The following is a 20,208-nucleotide window of genomic DNA, read 5'->3' on the forward strand; positions in this document are numbered from 1 at the left end:
GAAAACTTTGTTTGCCCCCCCCCCCTGGCTCCATCTTCGGTATATTCCTACCTAAAAACTAAAATTTATAACTAAAATTAAGGGCTAGTTTTTCGCTAATTTAAAGCATGACGGACATCAAAATGAAATCATTTTTTTACTCGTACCTCTGGCTCCATCTTTGGTCTATTCACACCTGAAACAACGATTTTCTACGGTTTTTCTTTTGATTTTTATACACCTATAAAGATTATTTTTGTTGTGCAACTCCTATCCATTGTTGCCACACTTGAATCTTGAAAAAGGCTGGCGGAAACTTCTTTTTTTTAGAAGCAAGCCCTGCAAACTTTTGCAACATCCAGTTTGTGTGCAGCTAATCGTCGAGCAATGCAACATCAATAAGAAACCCTAATTCTGTTTAATCGGGCTGTTGAACAAATATAGGCTAGTGGGAATATGTAAAAATTAAGCAATAAATGTAACATTTTTAAGACATAATAAAATAATACTTTGATTTATATGTCATTAGTCAATTAAAGGCATAATATAACAGAATAGAATAGCCTAAACAGTCTTTCTCAAAAAATATTTTTGTATACAACTATCCAAATATGGGCTAGTTATCGCCACTAGCCAAATATAGGCTAGTGGGAATATATAAAAATTAAGGAATAAATGTGACATTTTAAAAACAGAATACAATAATGATCCGATTTATACGTCAATAGTCAACTAAAGAGATAAATATAATAGAATAGCCTAAATGTTCTTTCTGGAAAAATATTTTTTTGTAGATAAGTCAATTAGCTAATGATTTGAAGTTTTAAATCTTTAATAATGTTAATATTATGAAAATTAATGCATAGCTTAGATTTATTGAAGTGTTTGTCTTTTGCTGAAGCAATCGTAAAAGTTACATTTCTAGAGTTCCATGATGATATATACTTTTCGCTTATTTCTGCTACTGTTTCACACACGTTCTCTATTTTTAAATTTGGCGCCCACAGGTGTAAAAACTGAATAAAAAAATAAAGATCTTTTCTATTAAAAATTAGCTTTCCGTAATTTTTTAAGGCGTGTATGGTTTGTGCCCTAGCTACTTTTAAAAACTTCTAAAAAAGAAGTTATAAATTCTCGGCATGTTCCTTATACGTATTACCATGTATTTCAAATAAAGGGAATATAATTTAATAATATTATCATAATTATAATATAATTACAATAATATAATTATTATATTATTATATAAATAATATAATACTAAGGTTTATGAAAAGTTACAATTGCACATATACGTTCATTTTTATATCAAATTTTGACCTAGATAAAATTATGAGCATTAGATGGCCAAAAGTGTTACAAATAATCAAGATTACAAAGCAGACTTGTTATGGTTAAGATGATCTGAACGACATCTAATTGAAAGATTTGTAAATATAATTTTGAAACGATAGATTTGTTTCCAGAATTTAAGAGCCTTAATTTCCTTTTATTAAGAAGAATAACATCATTTTTAGAGGTTCTCAAGAAAGATGGTTTATCAAAGGAATATTGGCAAAAGCTAAACTGTCTAAACAAAATAACCTCATTATAGGAAAAAACTGTCTCTAATTGTAAGGTGGTTTTTTTATGCTATAAAAGCAAAACGAAAACTAGCAATTCAGAATGAGAAGAAAAAGAACAAAGAAGAAGACAAGAAGCGAAAGGATAAGAGAGAAGGGAAAATATTGCATTTATGTTGACTAAATCTTAGTGTTCAAGGTTAAGGTATCTACAACATGGTCTATTTTCTTGAAGCAGTGTTTTAAGAAGGCAGGTCTGTATGCTGGAAAAGGAGACCTTTATACATGTAGAATACCAACCTAAAGTCTTGATTTTTTTTAGCTGTTTTGCAGATGATTGTTTCATTTTTTGCTGACCCACTCCAACATTCTCCAAATATTGTAGGCTTCGTCATCAATTGGGTTTCAAAGAAGAAAAAAAGACAAAAGCTACTAAAATTTCTTTTAGCAATTTGACACCTAAGATTAAGCTCCTATTCATTAACTAAGAATTTTACTCTAATTACATTTTACAAATATTCGTATTCAGCATAAAAGAAAAAACAGAGAAAAAAAACGAAACAATCTTACATTATAAGCAAAAGAATTGGAGAAGAAAAATCAGAAGAAAATAACATATATTTGTGTAAGAAGTCTTTCTAAGGAAAACAAGTTTAGCAAAATTTAGAGTAGAGTGAATTTCGTAAATTCAACGACAATACCTGTATGCTTTCAGTATTTCTTTCTTCGTGGCAGACCGTCTGACATTGAGAATCTTATAATAATCTCTCTTCTTTGCTTGCTTTTGCAATTTTTGCACTCGCTGAATTCCATCCTTTGCACGCTGGAAATTTTCGTCTATTTCTAAGGCCTTGGAATAATCACTTTGAGCTGTAAAACAAACATTCAATTATCAACCTTAAAAGTATTGGTATAATTGGTATTTCGATTCAAGTTGAAAAAGTCAAGAAGTAATCAATTTCAATTTTATTCGACGGACCAGATGTCAATGGAGAATTAAACTTTCATCACTTTAGTAATTACTTTGAGTATCACCTTTCATCACACTAGTTGAAAGCTAATCTGGATAATCTTCACTTGAACTTAGTTACTTCTCTCGTGAAGTAGACATAGACTCGACCTCTCAGGGATGTACTTAAAAAAACATTCGAAAAAGATCACAGTTAAGAGATCTTTGCCAGCACTCTTACCAAACATGTAATCTCACCTTTCATCACACAAGTTGAGAGCTAATCTGGATAATCTTCACTTGAACTTAGTTACTTCTCTCGTGAAGTAGACACAGACTCGACCTCTCAGGGATGTTCCTCAAAAAAAAAACATGCAAAAAAGGTCACAATTTAAAAGACTGTAAGTGGGCTTTTGCCAAATGTAAATATGCCGCTCAGAGTTAGGTTGCAGATCCCTCTGTTTCCCATCTAATCAAGCTAAAAAGTTTTCACGATAATTGCCATTATATAGAAACTCACGAAACACATGTCTGCATTATCAACTGTACAACATCCGAAGCGTGGAGAAATATCACTTGAAAGGAAACAACAGGGTAAGTGATATTGTTTAAACTATCAGTTCTCCCTTCCTCTGCACAATGGTTGAGTCCCCAGTCTCCGCCATCCACCAATCACACACTCTCCACAGTCCGGTAATCAACTAGCATGGTGCACACCATCTATGATAAAACTACCCGAAGAGAGTTTGAAAAAACTTCTCAAACTAACTCTTGTGCTGACTGTGTTAAGTCTACTAAACAAATACCTGCACTTTCAAAAAAAAAAAAAATACAACATAAACCTGAAAAACAGTCAAATCATGAAGTAGTAATAGTCGATTTGCAGCAGAAAGCTGACAGTTCTAGCAGAAAGTTGAAAGTCGATTTGCAGCAGAAAGTCTTTAAGCCATCTAGGAAAGGAAACCAAATGATCTTAGAAAGGGATAGCACTAAGCGACATTTACTGAAAAAATAATCCAATTGCAAGATGATGTAAAAGAAAAGAAAATGAATAATTTTTTTTGCACTAGTCTAATAAATACCAGATTTGCTCTAGTGTAGACTTTGCTAAATCCCAAAAAGGCACAAACGCCTGTCATTACTATCACAACGGATTAATCTCAACATCATGATGCAAATACCACAAAAGGTTCCAAATTTATTCGTAAATTGTTAGCAGGTAATGATATGACTGCTACAGTGATTACTAAGCTTTTCGATATTATCAATAGATGATGTGTGGATTATTTTTGAGAAACTTGCAAAAGGTGAACAAAAACGAGAATAAACTGAAACAAATATGGCTTGTAACAATTCCAATCGTGGATTTTACAAGTCTTGTAAATAATACAAGTTTCTCAATGCTTATCGTGATTTTTTTTTCGACGTGTACAGGACCGACACATACGGCTTTCATTATGTTGACCATTATGTTCATCGTGCAATTTTACTCAAATATCCGTAATATTTTATGCAGCCTTTATGATGGAGCCTTTGATGCAGGTTTGCGATGCAGCCTTTTCCGGAACGACACAGAAAGTATCCAAAATCCGCAACACAAAACCTACACACACAAACAGGTACGCAAAAACAAACTGTTATAAAAAGACACATAAACAAACACATAAACAAACATACACAATCACACACATAAATGCACAAATAAACACACCTACATACACGCATAGAAACGCAGGCATACAAAGACACGCGTAAAAACACACAAACAAACACGAATATGCATAAATATATGTTACGGCGAAAGACCGAAATCTGGTAAATATCGACATTCACCAGTGAATGTCCGAAATTCCTTTTTCTCTGCTTGGATTCAATCAGCTTTGTTAGTCAGCTTTGTGAGTCCTATAGAAGGTTTGACAGAAAAGTTAAAGTTAGGTTGGGTTAAATTAGGTTATAAATCTCAGAAGTGGGTTAAAACCTAACGTAACCCTAACCTAACATGACAACACCAAACCCTGCATAAAACTAAAAAAGCTGACCGGCAAAGTTGACTAAATGCAAGGAGAAAAAAAAAGTAATTTCGGACACGTCACCAGTGAATGTCAACATTCCCCAATTTTGGTATTACACAGGTATTATAGGTATTATTATAGGTTTTTGGTATTTCGACATTTGGTATTTCGGCATTATATATATATATATATATATGTACTAGACGAATCTCCTATTTGGCTTATCCTTTAGCCAGTTTTAAGCGTATCGTTGTTTTAAGCTTGATTTGATTATATTATCCAGTGCACCTAAGCTTTTAAGGGCGATTTTGTAAACTAAATATCTTATCTTGCAATCCATCGTCAAATGCAAGATATTTTTCTATAGACAATATATACACAAAATCAATAAAATGAACAAAATGGTTCCCAACCACAAGACCGAATTGTATTAATTATAAAATAGTATAAAAACATTTTAACTAATTTTCCATTATCAAAATGATAACAGAAAATTCTGTTGGTTTAACATTTTTTTCTCTGTCCATCTCTACACAAAACTTACTATCAAATAAGCCAAGGTCTAGAGTGAAGAAAATAGACCGAAAATAAATATTGCTTAATTGAACAGCTGCTGCCTGATAATGATAATGATAGTGATAATGATAGTGAGCTCTGTCACTAGCTCTATGTGAGCTCCAAGTTTCACAGGAAGTAAGGAAATTTACCTCCAAGATAAATTCTATCCAAAACCATAATACTGTCACAGAAGACCTGAGCAAGAAAGGAGCCTACCGCTAAATTTCGCATATGTTAAATATCTTCTACTTCTACAAGATTTTCTCAATGTGATATCAAATTATGCCTTGTCAATTTAGGCCTCCTCTTTCTTTTTTTGTACAGAAGAAATAGAAGTGAAGACTTAAAGGATTGGTAAGCAAAAATTAAAAGTAAAACCTCACTAAATAAAAAAGGTAGAATAAATTATTGTGTACTTGGGATACATGCGGCTCACAAAGATACCCAAAACCGAAAGTAATCCGAAAACTAAAAGAATGCAAATTGAAGCATTTTAACATTCCCCCACCTTTTTAAATAAAGCTCAGAATGTCAATAAATGTTCAAATCACTCACAATATGGTGAGTAGAATAAATGCCAGAAGGTCTTTGACCCTCTGAATAACTATTTGAATAAAACAATTTGGCTTTTGGACTAAACTAAAAAAAACGTATTTTTATACTTTTGGTTGGGAAAGGGTCATGATTTGCTCATTCTTAGGTTACAACTGCCACTGTAACCATGATATATAGAAAACTTATTGAATAGGAATATTTTTGTTTTGTTTTACATCAAAATATCACCTTCAAATGTACTTAAAGGGTTTTAGTGAAAGGGTGAAATTGATTTCATGATAATATTGGTAAGATGATGAAACAATATTTGTGTAAAAAATAATTTAAGACAAATTTAGACCTTGTCATAAGTGGCTCCCAGGAAGATTGTCATCCTTAGTTTAACAATCGGTTCGTTTCTCAGTTATATTTTAGACTAATTTTAAAAAAATTTATCGTAGGCAAATGTTGCATTTTAGCATTGCCTACATTAAAAGATTTATTTTTCTAGAAATACTTCGTGAATTGATGTAGTTTCACTTAAGATTTGAAAGTTAAAATGCTTTAGTAGGTAATTACTTACTTTTTGATTAATTTTTTTAATAGATAAATAAAATTCTATTACATAATATATTTTTTTTTTATTAATTTTAGATCTATTTTCACATTCTTTAAGTCCTAAAAGTAAGAACAGCTAAATATACCCTCTTGGAAAAACATAATGAGATGGAAACAACCATCATATACAACCAGTTGGGTTTCCGTGATGATTGTTGAAAGATTATGTAAGCGTTATTTTGGTTAATAAATTATTCATCTCTCCTCCCCTTTCTCTCTCTCTCCCTCTCTCTCTCTCTCTCTCTCTCTCACTCACTCACTCACTCTCTCTCTCTCACTCACTCACTCTCTCTCTCTCTCTCTCTCTCTCTCTCTCTCTCTCTCTCTCTCTCTCTCTCTCTCTCTCTCTCTCTCTCTCTCTCTCTCTCTCTCTCTCTCTCTCTCTCTCTCTCTCTCTCTCTCTCTCTCTCTCTCTCTCTCTCTCTCTCTCTCTCTCTCTCTCTCTCTCATATACATATATATATATATATATATATATGGCTTGTAACAAATATGGCTGAAACAAATATGGCTTGTAACAATTCCAATCGTGGATTTTACAAGTCTTGTAAATAATACAAGTTTCTCAATGCTTATCGTGATTTTTTTTTCGACGTGTACAGGACCGACACATACGGCTTTCATTATGTTGACCATTATGTTCATCGTGCAATTTTACTCAAATATCCGTAATATTTTATGCAGCCTTTATGATGGAGCCTTTGATGCAGGTTTGCGATGCAGCCTTTTCCGGAACGACACAGAAAGTATCCAAAATCCGCAACACAAAACCTACACACACAAACAGGTACGCAAAAACAAACTGTTATAAAAAGACACATAAACAAACACATAAACAAACATACACAATCACACACATAAATGCACAAATAAACACACCTACATACACGCATAGAAACGCAGGCATACAAAGACACGCGTAAAAACACACAAACAAACACGAATATGCATAAATATATGTTACGGCGAAAGACCGAAATCTGGTAAATATCGACATTCACCAGTGAATGTCCGAAATTCCTTTTTCTCTGCTTGGATTCAATCAGCTTTGTTAGTCAGCTTTGTGAGTCCTATAGAAGGTTTGACAGAAAAGTTAAAGTTAGGTTGGGTTAAATTAGGTTATAAATCTCAGAAGTGGGTTAAAACCTAACGTAACCCTAACCTAACATGACAACACCAAACCCTGCATAAAACTAAAAAAGCTGACCGGCAAAGTTGACTAAATGCAAGGAGAAAAAAAAAAGTAATTTCGGACACGTCACCAGTGAATGTCAACATTCCCCAATTTTGGTATTACACAGGTATTATAGGTATTATTATAGGTTTTTGGTATTTCGACATTTGGTATTTCGGCATTATATATATATATATATATATGTACTAGACGAATCTCCTATTTGGCTTATCCTTTAGCCAGTTTTAAGCGTATCGTTGTTTTAAGCTTGATTTGATTATATTATCCAGTGCACCTAAGCTTTTAAGGGCGATTTTGTAAACTAAATATCTTATCTTGCAATCCATCGTCAAATGCAAGATATTTTTCTATAGACAATATATACACAAAATCAATAAAATGAACAAAATGGTTCCCAACCACAAGACCGAATTGTATTAATTATAAAATGGTATAAAAACATTTTAACTAATTTTCCATTATCAAAATGATAACAGAAAATTCTGTTGGTTTAACATTTTTTTCTCTGTCCATCTCTACACAAAACTTACTATCAAATAAGCCAAGGTCTAGAGTGAAGAAAATAGACCGAAAATAAATATTGCTTAATTGAACAGCTGCTGCCTGATAATGATAATGATAGTGATAATGATAGTGAGCTCTGTCACTAGCTCTATGTGAGCTCCAAGTTTCACAGGAAGTAAGGAAATTTACCTCCAAGATAAATTCTATCCAAAACCATAATACTGTCACAGAAGACCTGAGCAAGAAAGGAGCCTACCGCTAAATTTCGCATATGTTAAATATCTTCTACTTCTACAAGATTTTCTCAATGTGATATCAAATTATGCCTTGTCAATTTAGGCCTCCTCTTTCTTTTTTTGTACAGAAGAAATAGAAGTGAAGACTTAAAGGATTGGTAAGCAAAAATTAAAAGTAAAACCTCACTAAATAAAAAAGGTAGAATAAAAAATTACCTTCATCTAATGAGCCTTCCAAAATAAAAGCTTCGGCTCTATCACATAAAATTCGAGGTTCACTTCGAATGCTTAACGCTTTAGTACAATGGCTAATTGCTTCCTTGACATCACCGTCTTTTAATGCACAATGGCACAATTTCTCCTCTGCTTGAAAATAAAAGTTTTGGTTGGATGGCTCTACTAAAAGCAACTGCAAAAGGGAAAACGCTTCATCAATTCGTAGAAAAATTCAAGGACAAACACGCCCTATTTGTGTTCATGCCAATTTAGACTACAATTTAAAAGAGGGTATTTGGGCAAAATATTATCTCCATTATGCCAACTAAATCACCCCTGCAATAAAAAAAAGTCAAGGAAAAGCACCTTCAGGGGCGGATCTAGAGCAAAATCTTGGGGGAGACCCAATGTGACAAGGGCGCAAAATCTTAGGGGGGAGGGCCAATGTAACAAAGGTGCCAATAATTGATCAAACTGACAAATTTGTTTAAAAAATAGAGTAAAAAAAGAAAGAACAGGATAAGAGGCTGCCAGAAAAATCTTTGGGGGGTCTCCCCCGGCCCCCTGAATCCACCAGCGAGCATCTTTGAATACTTTGTTGCTTTGGCTAGGTTTATGTAACAACATTTGACGTTTTATTTTTCTGAGGCGTGAAATTCGGAATCCTCAAGTTTAATTCTCCCCGTCGAGAGAACTGATCAGTGTGTTTTTGCAGTTATTACGTTGCAAAAAAAAAGAAAAATCTGCAGGTTTCAAAATGAAGGGAGAGGGGGGCTTTTAATGCATGATAGTACAATTTTCCCTTAAACTGAAAATAAATTCGGTTGGTTCTTCTCTTAGCAGCTGCAAAAGCCAAAAGCCAAAAAAAAAAAAAAAAAAAAAAAAAAAAAAAAAAAAAAAAAATGCGTTGTACATTCTCACGAAAGTGAAAATGGGAACACTGTTGTTTTCATTAGAATTACATGTCATATTGTCTAAACCCATTAGCCAATGAAACGATAAAAAAAAGGAGTAACTTCAATTTCTAAAATATGCTTAGTAAGACTAAATAACTTTGAAGCACTTGAAGAGATCAAAACCACTCGAATTGATGGGTTGAAAATAAAATCAATCACACGCAGCTACAACGCCATTTTTGAACGACACAGGCAGGTTTAGCAATCACTATCTTATTGAGGCTAGGTTATATTTCCACCGCTACTAAAAACGCACCCTAGTGGTTAGTAATCAGAGAACAGCCCAGCTACATACACTCCTTCTTCACCAAAACAAGCTCAAGGCCTCCACCCTCTTTTAGTTTCAGCGTCATTTAAAGGAAAGGCTGGGACAGACACCCTCTCGCTAGTTGGGTCCCTCTTCGAACCCTTATTATTCCTTATTTAAGGATAGACCTGAACTAATTAAAGAATACAGGTTGCTGGGCTTAACAATAAAACATCATTGGACTTGGAATAAACAAGTTGAGGTTTCAAAAGACATGTGCCTGAAAAGGATAGTAATTTTCAAAAGACTTGTTTCTACCAATTTTCCAATGAAAACTATGTTTTTTCCATTGAAAACTATGTTTTAATGTTCTTCATTTGAGGCACTCAATCTAAAAATGACGCACTTTGAGAACTGAGGCACAAAAAGCCAACATACTCAGCAATACTTTTTTCATTTTACTTTAATTAATGTAGACCGTTTGAGGTCTTTAAGATAATATATAACTTAACGATTTGATGTTTCGGGTCGAGCTTTAAGATAATATATAACTTAACGATTTGATGTTTCGGGTCGAGCTTTAAGATAATATATAACTTAACGATTTGATGTTTCGGGTCGAGCTTTAAGATAATATATAACTTAACGATTTGATGTTTCGGGTCGAGCTTTAAGATAATATATAACTTAACGATTTGATGTTTCGGGTCGTGCTTTAAGATAATATATAACTTAACGATTTGATGTTTCGGGTCGAGCTTTAAGATAATATATAACTCAACGATTTGATGTTTCGGGTCGAGCTTTAAGATAATATATAACTTAACGATTTGATGTTTCGGGTCGAGCTTTAAGGCTTGCGGAGTAGAGCGTAAAAATTCTGAATGATTTGAAAAGAACAATATCAGTCAGATATAGATCCCCTATTAGAAACCCAACTTAATTTTGAATTATTCAAAAATTTGATGAAGGGCCTTGAGCAATTTTCACAGGTGTAAACTATCTTGAAAATATTCTTAAAATTAACAACACTTCTGGTCGCTCAGTGCAAATTTATGACACCTTTGAGCAAGGCCGTACCCAGGATTTTTTTTTCCGGAATGGGTTTTACTCAACAAAAATTTTCGGGGGGGGGGGGGTAGACAAAAACCAAAAAAAAACATACAAAATTTGTTTATATCCATTTTGTTACGTTTTTACAAATCAGACAAACATCTCGGGGGGAGGGGGGTTCGAACCCCCTTAACCCCCCTCCCCTTTGGGTGCGGCCATGTCTTTGTGGTCATTAATAAGTCTACTACTAGCCATAGATACTAGCAATAGCCTATTTAATCCTCAGAGAAAACTAATACCTCATATTTGCAACAATCACTGTATACTTCATGTTCAATGAAACTATCAATCAAAATGATCCACACCAAAGGCTAGAACTATTAAAAAAAAAGATTGGAATGGTTTATTTAAGAGATTGTGCTCTGAACTAGTTAACACGCAATTCAACTTTTAGACAATTATATTGTCTAATTTACACTGCAACTTTTTATAGAAGGAACACTTTAGATTGGAAATTTACAGAGCAAGTTTTTATAGAAGGGAACTTTTAGAATGGTGACAAAATTTATGTAATCAAATTTTGTAATTTCCAATTTTGGTTCAACACAAAAACAACACAATTAACATTCTTTCTCTAAATTAAATAAAAAAAAAATTTTTCAACTGAAAGTAAGGAGCAACATTAAAACTTATAACGAACAGAAATTATTACGTATTTTAGGGGGTTCGCCTTCTAGTCAGTACCTCGCTCTCTACGCTAGAGTTCGAATTTTGTTCCAAGTCTTTAATAATGACCCCTGAATCACAAAGGCCATTTAATAAGAATAAATAGCTCTTTTGGAAGTACTAAAAAAACTTTAGCTTAAAGAGTGAGGTATTGACTAGGGGGCGAACCCTGTCATATATGTAATAATTTCTGTTCGTTTTAAATTTTAATGTTGTTCATTACTTTCAGTTGAAAAAACTTTTATTAGATTTTTCGAGCATGCTGAACAAAATGGCTATAATTTCGATCGGGTGAAATTGGGAAAAAGCGTGGGAGGGGGCCTAGTGCACTCCAAGCTGAACAAAATAATTAATTTTAAAAAAAAATTTCCACAAAATAAGTTTTTCAAAAAAAAGTAAAGAACTCCATTAAACCAAACATGAACAAAAATAGAATCAAATACTCTACCAAGCATACAAATTCCACAAATCAGTATCAATAAATAAATGAAACCCAAAACGAACAGAAATTAAAATAAATACCAGAGTCAAACTCTAAACGAGCAGAAATCAATATGAGTAGGGTTCAAAACCCCTATGCTTTTTAAAAGCCAGAATATAATTTGTACTTAACTGAAAAGAATTCAAATGAATGTGCATTGTCAGTTTAATATACATATGCTGATATTTATTCCGTAAAATCTCAATTAATTTTTGATTTCTTAAAGTTATAAAAGTGAAAACATTTAATAGAAGTTTTTTTCGGTAAAGTATTTTTTTCAGGGAAAAAGAAAATACTAGTTTAAATCTTCCCAGTTTTCATTTAAGAATTTATACTTTGGCCTACTATTTATATACTGGAGCAATTTTTAACAACATAAACTCTTTTGAAAATCATGACAAAAATAGTAATGTTGAATTTAGTCATATAAATCCTCTAGTTTACCTGATAAATAAAACATTCCAAAAAAATTATATCTATGCCCTTTCAGGGCCTGGATACAATTACACTCTTATGAGTTAGTAAGATTTTAAGAGCAGAAGTAGTAATAGAAGTAGCCCCAAAAATTTGAACTTTGGTTCTTGGTATATTGCTGAGATGTCTTATTGGCAACCAGCATACAAACAGTGTATTTTGATTTAATTTTACAGCAACATTTAATTTTTAAGCATAATGGGCAAATTACATAACTGTGGGGGGTTGACCTACCCAATAACCCTAGAGATATAGTTACTAGACCATTCAGCTATGCTGAACAAAATGGCCGTCTTAAAATTTTGAATGGAAACGTCTGGAAAATTATGAGCTAAAGAGGAGGGCTGATTGCCGTCCAATCATTTTGACTCTTAAAAGGCCATTAGAACTTTCAATTTTCAATCAAATTAGCTCCTTTAAAATATCAATGATATTACTAGCTATGATAGAGCATCGCCGCCTTCGTACTTATATGCCCTATAGTGCTTACATGCCCTTTTAATACCTGCATGCACATAGGTTTTTCATTTAATTAATTAAAAAAACTTTTTCCACAAAATAAGTTTTTCAAAGAAAAGTAAAGAACTACATTAAACCAAAAATAAGCAAAAATAAAATCAAATAATCTACCAAGCGTGAAACTACCACAAATCAGCATCGATAAATAAATGAAACCCAAAACGAACAGGAATTACAATAATTAACTGAGTCAAATTCAAAAAGAGAAGAACTTAACATGATTAGGGCTCAAAATCCCTATGCCTTCCCAAGGCCAGAACATAATTTGTGCTTTACTGAAAAAATATAAATGTGTTTACTTTTATAACTTTAATAAATCAAATAATATTAAAATTTTGATTAATAAATATAAGTATATGTATATTAAACTGACAATTCACGTTCATTTGTATTTTTTTCTGCAGTGCAATTTATGTTCTGGCCTTGGGAAGGCATAGGGGTTTTGAGCCCTAATGCCTTTGCAGATAAACTTTAATTTTTTTATTATTTGGCAGCTGATCAGAGAGTCTCTTCCTTATTAATTTTCCTTTTACTTGCCACTGTTTTGCAATTATATTAGCATGAGCGTCGTAATTACTAATTCATAAGGTGGCAATTCATAAGGCGTTACATTTAATTTTAGTTACATTCGAAGATTAAAATTCCTTTTTTTTTCCAATTTAAATCCTCATAATTCTTCATTTTTTAAGTGATCAGGTACCACACCAATAACTGTTCTATCTGTTCTAACTGTTCTAACTGTTCTATATACGTTCATTTCTAGTAATACTAATTCTTCCCCAGTAATCCAAAACAAATCAATTCGCAATTTGAACATGCAAGTTTCACAACCGTATTTAACGGGAGCTTTAAACTCAACTGAAAAAAATACCTGTGTTTTTTTTAATCTCTCAAAGATTAAAATATAAAAAAAAAATTAACTATAAATATCGCCTTAAAAGACACAAAAGCGAGAGATACCTTATTCGCAATTGAAATACAGTCGGTAAATCTTTCGTCACTCGCTGCAGAATTGAGATCATTAACTACTTTCACGACTTTTTTTACCTTCTTATAATGAGGGAAACACTCTTTATGTTCAGGATCCAGTTTGAGGCACTCCCGTACTTCACTGAAAAAAAAAGATAGCAATACATATATACTGAAAGGTGTAAATTATTTACACGACTCTTGGTAAACCAGAAGATAGCAAAAATGTTGTAGAAGACGATCATTTTTTAACTAAACTAGACGACAAGAATTGTAGGTAGGGTAGTCCTGATTGATCAAAAGCTCTCTTCCCGTTATATCAATTACGCACCATGCAGTATCAATTCTGTCCAATGATTTATTTTTTTTTCATTTAAAATATGCACATCCGTTCCGGAATTACATAGAAATGAAAAAGAAAGAAATAACGCTGACAAATTTGCTCGTATAATGCCAATGTCACCTGAACTTAGAGCAAGGGATAATTGCACAGAAGATTCCTTACGGAAGGAGATTTCCAGCATCAGCACTTCCCAGCAGAAGGCTGTATCTGGGGAAAATGGTAGCCTATATACAAACGGTAATTTCGTGCTACATAATATAGAAATTAACAAGCAAAAACTTTTCCCCTACATAAATTACCGAGAGCTAAGGCCTAAATAAATTGATCATAGTCAATTTTTTTTTATTCTCTTGCACGTTTCCCAGGTGCAAGCTCCTGAAAAGTTGCAAGCTTCTTGTGGATAAAATTTGAAAGTTCTTTTTCGCAGCTTGATAATAAAGCTAGAAACTTCACTGAGGAAGCTGATTGTTCAGAAGCTATCTCGTTACATGACCTTGGGTTGCTCAATATTCTTTCAAGGGTAGTTTTTTCTCAGCTCCACGAAATGCTCCCTGAGGCCCATAGTATTCAGCCGTCTCTTTCCACTGATCATTTTGATTATCATTTTCATAATATAAATTATATTCTAATCGCCTTTACATCCCCGAGATGTTCAATCTTGTAGCGACAATTCATATTGTATGGAAGATGACGCTTCCATCCTCTCGAAGGCGTCACTTTTTGGCTTATTCCCAAAAAAAATGTAAAATTTTTTCGGCTTCTTTTAATTTTGTTTCTATTTCTACGTAGGCCTTATAGTTTATAATGTTCAATTGACTCGTGTATCTTTCCCTCCTTTACCGGCTAAAGAACCTTAGAAGGAATTAGATAAAAAAAATTTAGTTTTTTCAACTAAAAGTAAGGAGCAATATTAAAACTTAAAACGAACAGAAATTATTGCGCATTTGAGGGGATTCGCCCCCCCCCCGTCAATATCTCACTCTTTACGCTAAATTTCAAATTTTGTTCCAATTCTTTGAGAAAGACGACTGAATCACAAAGGCTGTTTCATTAGACTAAAGAGCTATTTTGAAAGGGCTAAAAATACTTTAGCGTAAAGAAGGAGGTATTGGCGATCGGGACGAACCCCCTTATATACGTAATAATTTCTGCTCGTTTTAAGTTTGAATATTGCTCCTTACTTTCAGGTGAAAAACTTTTTTTATATTTAATTTCTGATAGTTTTTTAAATAATGCTGGGAAATCCGGCCCTCCTTCATGGAAAATTCTTTTCTCCCATGAAAAATTCCTCTGTGGTAAGATCCTCCTATGTAAACCCCGATCCCCCCACCAGAAAAATCCCCCCTGAAAACGTCTGTATACTTCCCAATAACCATTAATATATATAAACAATGGGCAAAGTACATAACTTGAAGCCCTTCCCCTGGGGACTGTGGGACATTTAGTCAACCTCAAAGAAATAGTTAGCAGATTTTATGACTATGCTGAACAAAATGGCTATCTCACAATTTTGATCCGGTGACTCTGAGGAAAAAATGAGCGCGGGAGGGGGCTGAGTTGTCCTCCAATTTTTTGTTCACTTAAAAAGGGCACTAGAACTTTTCATTTCCGTTCGAATGAGCCCTCTCGCGACATTCTAGGACCACTGGGTCGATAGGATCACCCCTGGAAAGAAAAAACAACACCAAAAACAAAAGAAAATGTGATCTTTCTTCTGGCAAAAAATACAAAATTTTACTTTTTTGCAGAGAGAAGCTTGAAACCTCTGTATTAAGGTTCTCTGATGCGCTGAATCTGAAGGTATGTTTTTCATTAAGATTCTATGACTTTTAGGGGGGGGGGGGGTGTTTCCTCCTTTTTCCAAAAAGCAGATAAATTTTATCAGGCGCGTAACTTTTGATGGACAAGACTTGATGAAACTTATATATTTAAAATCAGCATAAAAATCCCATTCTTTTGATTGGTATCAAAATTCCGTTTTTAGAGTTTCGGTTGAAAGTACTAAAAATATTTTAGTGTAAAGACCGAGGTATTGACGAGGGGGCGAACCCCATGGAGAGAAGGGTTTCTTTAAGGTGAATTTAAGAAAGAAGGAGCTAAAGTACATTTTGAATTGAAGGCAAATAGTTTACTACCATTCGCCAGGAGGAGTTAGGAGTTTAGGGAGGAGGAATATTCTTTACTTTTGCTCCATGTTTGCATATATGGATGAAAAGGTTGGTCATACAATTGTTGGTCATTGGAAGAACTGTGTTAGTTCGGAAAGGAAGTGTATGGAGATTGGAGGTTTGATGAAAGATCACTGGTGAATGAAGGTTGAGTGTCCTGTTTCTGTGGAAAGACTAGGAGGATTTTTTAGGGTAGTATACCCTTAACGGAGCATAGAAACAGATTTTGTAACTGGTGTAACTGGTTTGGTATACGTGGTGCTTTTGTTTACGGAGTGTTTGTGTTAGTTTTGTTCATGTTAATTAGAATCGGAATTTTTCAATTGTATTGCAATGATCCTAGGGCTTATTATTGTTGTTATTATTATCATGCCTGGTAAAAAATGAAAAATAATTTGATTCTTGAATCAGACCGTTCAGCACATTGTCCACTAATAAAGATTTGCAAAATGCAATGCCTGGTTTCGATGAGCTTTGAAATAAAGTGATTGTGAAGTCACAGATTAAGAGCGAGTGTGGTAATTACACAGGCATTAACTGTAGGAAGCAAATTACTTAGTACAAGGATACTTTCTAGATTTAAATGCACAGTAGATAAAGTTTTATAAGAAGAACTGCATGGTTTTCAGAAGGCGAGAGAATGTGCCGACAAAATTTTCACTCTTAAATTAATCCAACAGTTCGTGGTAACGAACTGTAAGTAAGGAGCGATCCGGCTCAATAGTAACCGAAACTCTAAAAAACGGAGTTTTTATACCAATAGATATATCAATAGAATCAACTTTTTATGCTAATTTTAAACATATAAGCCTCGTTAAATTTATTCCTACCCATCGAAGGCTACAAGCCGGAGAAAATTTGCCTGACTTTCAAAAAAAGAAGGAGAAAAACTCCTTAAAAGTCATAGAATCAGGTCGAGATTTTTTTCTAATAAAAATCACTTCATCAGATTCAGCGTAGCCAAGAACCTTACTGAAGGGTTTGAAGCTCCTATGTGCAAAAATGCGGAACTATGCATTTTTTGTTATAGGAAAGATCACGGATGCGTGTTTATTTTTTTTTTTTTTTCCAGGGGTGATCATATCGACCCAGTGGTCCTAAAATATCAGGGAAGGGCTCATTTGAGCGGAAATTAAAAGTTCTAGTGCCCTTTTTTTCTCAAGATAATCCGATCAAAATTTTGAGATAGCCATTTTGTTCAGCATAGATGAAAGGCCGAATAACTATGCCTTTGGAAATATCATGACCTCCCCACAGACTTCGGGGAAAGGTCTTTAAGTTACAAAATTTGATGGTAGGATTTTCCTCGGGGATAATTTTCCATGGGGAGGGAAGCTTCCAGGGGGCGAATTTGTCAGTGGAAATTTTACACTGTAGGAATTGGGCAGAATACGAACTATACGAAATTATTCTTATGTCTTGCTTTTTTTGCCAACACAATTTCACGTGTGGAAATGTTAAGGGTAATTGTCCAGAGTAAATTTTCACCAAGATTGAATTGTCTAGAGAATAAATCCGTGGGGAGGAGAGATTTTTCAATGGAGGTGTGGTCAAATTTCCAGGCATTATTTAAAAAACGATAAGAAATTAAATAAAAAAACACGTTTTTTCAACTGAAAGTTAAAAAAAACTTTCGTTTTGGAGTTCTGGATGCAAGAATATTTTACAAAATTAATATTAAGAAGACTGTCATTTAGACTAAGATTAGATAAAGGTGAATAGATGATGTAGGGTAACAAGAAGACCAACAAAGTAGATTTTTCAACTATCGTATGTAGTATTCTTAGTAAATAGGGTGGGTTCGATGAAGATGTAAAAAGTGAATAGTCGGGCCCAGACTGTTTCTTTCACGGTTCGGAAGGATAGGAAAAAAGTCTGCGTATCAAGATTAGAATAATGAAATCAATATTACGGTAATTCCAGTGACAAAATATGGTTCTGAAACTTGTTCGCTTCGGAATACAGAAGAGGATTTGCTAATTTGGAATTGTCTACGGATTTTTTTGGGTTTCTTTTTGATTGGCCGTGTTTCAAACAACGAGCTGTAAGAATCCCGCTTTCTGTGGTTCATAATAACGGATCAATTAGGATGATTAGGACAAGTTTGACAGATGAAGGATAAAAGATTGCAATTTTGAGTCATCCAACTAAGGTCTAATAAAAATAAGGTCAGAAAATCACCTGATAAAAGCACTTGAAAGTGTATTGAAGGAAATTTTTGAAGGGCCTATTGCAAATTGAATGCTGGTTAAATTATTTAAGTAGACCCTGGTTATTTAGCAGTGCTTGTAGCGCAATTATTCAGGGAAAACGCGATTAAATTGTATAAATTTTCAAATGCTAAGAGCTGAGGGTAGCAAGTATTTGGGAGCATATATTCTATATTTTTATGCAGGGAGTATATATATTTTGTATATTTTTAGCTTCAATATGTTTGAACAGGTTTCACTGGTTAAACCAAAGCGTATATTTGCCAGTATATGTAGGCTATTGCTATGCAGCTTCTTACACAAATATAAGCTTACTAGTGCTTTAATTAGGACAATTTCAGTTGTTGTTTTTTCAGATAAATTGAACTGAAACCAAACGAGCAAAGTATTAATGTGACCGTTTAGAAAACAAATCCTATCTAAAATATTTCCAAAACAGAGGATTAAAATAATCCTCTAATAATAAGAAGGTAATAAGAATCAGTAATATATCAAGGTAAATATCAGAATGTAAATATCAAGGTAAATATCAAGGTAAATATCAAGAATATCAGGAATAATCAGGAATAGTAAATATCAGGAATACCAAGGTAAATATCAAGGTAAATATCAAGGTAAACATCAGTAAATATCAGGAATAAGAAGGTAAATATCAGTTAAATTTGCCCTCTTGGTTTGTGTTGTCACTTTTTTTTTCAGATAATGGTACTGACGAACATCATCAAGCTCCATTTCAGTACTAAAATAAAAATCAACAAGATTCATTGCAATCATTTTAAGTTAAAATTCTTTGGCTACCCTACTTTGAAAAGCCTTTCTGACACTTTTTTGTATATACATAAAATACATCTCCTAAACACCATCAGGCAGTTGTTCGATTTCTTTTCAAAAAAATAATTTACTTCAGTGCATCAATGTTTTTTTTATTAAAGAAGGAAAAATATAATTTATATTTTTTTTTATTTTTTGCTTAGTTTTAGAATGGGTCTAAGTTGAAACATTGGCGGAGTTTCGTGAAAACCTTTGTCTACATAATATTTTTTTTTTCTAACTCATCGCATTATAGCATAAATCACTTACTTGAGGCTCTCGTCACCTTCGCCCATTAAATAATGGAGTTTTGAAAGTTTCAAATATGATTCTGTGCTGTCAGAAATTAGTTTTGTTGTAGCACGCAAGTCTGTTATCGCTTTTGCAGTTTCCCCCATTGCTAAATGACAGTCGATGCGCATTTCTCGTAGATTTGTGTCCCAAGGACAAGACTGAAAGCAGGAAAAAATATTCTTTAATACTACCTTTATTAAATAGCCAAAGAGCCCAGACGACAGGATGCAGAGGCAAAATCAATCTTGCATTCCCCCTTTTTCTACGAATGTCTTTGACGCCCTTAAAACAAATTCCCAGAAGGTTTAAGTCAATCCACCAACTTCGGGCATGGTTTCCCCTAAAAAAGTTAATGATGCTAATCAGGAATAGCAAGAAGTACTACCTTAAAAAAAGCGTACCCTCCCAATGTCCTGCATTTTGTACAATATGTGCACATGATTCCACAAATTTCTATTTGGTTTCAAACACGGCAAGAAGGTTTTTTTTTTTTATTTCGCTTGTGTTTGAGAAAGGTATTTCTTTTCATCTTTTCTGTGTTGATACAAAACGGTTGATTATCATAAAATGCTTGTTTGGGAGTGACCAGCCATGG

General features: G+C 33.5%; 1 protein-coding gene across 1 annotated transcript in view; it reads right to left on the reverse strand.

The window, feature by feature from the left end:
• Window positions 1-20,208, reverse strand: part of P58IPK (dnaJ homolog subfamily C member P58IPK) — a 77,775-nt gene that overhangs the window by 17,222 nt on the left and 40,345 nt on the right. The window contains exons 6-9 of the mRNA XM_089096867.1: window positions 19,590-19,771; window positions 13,780-13,930; window positions 8,364-8,556; window positions 2,243-2,411 (exon numbers count right to left, since the gene is read on the reverse strand). Coding sequence (XP_088952993.1) covers window positions 2,243-2,411; window positions 8,364-8,556; window positions 13,780-13,930; window positions 19,590-19,771 — 695 coding nt within the window. The remainder of the gene's footprint in view (window positions 1-2,242; window positions 2,412-8,363; window positions 8,557-13,779; window positions 13,931-19,589; window positions 19,772-20,208) is intronic.

Source organism: Artemia sp. Qi Xiang Cuo, chromosome 1 (genome assembly GCF_049724085.1).
Source record: "Artemia sp. Qi Xiang Cuo chromosome 1, ASM4972408v1, whole genome shotgun sequence".
Classification (NCBI taxonomy): domain Eukaryota; kingdom Metazoa; phylum Arthropoda; class Branchiopoda; order Anostraca; family Artemiidae; genus Artemia; species Artemia sp. Qi Xiang Cuo.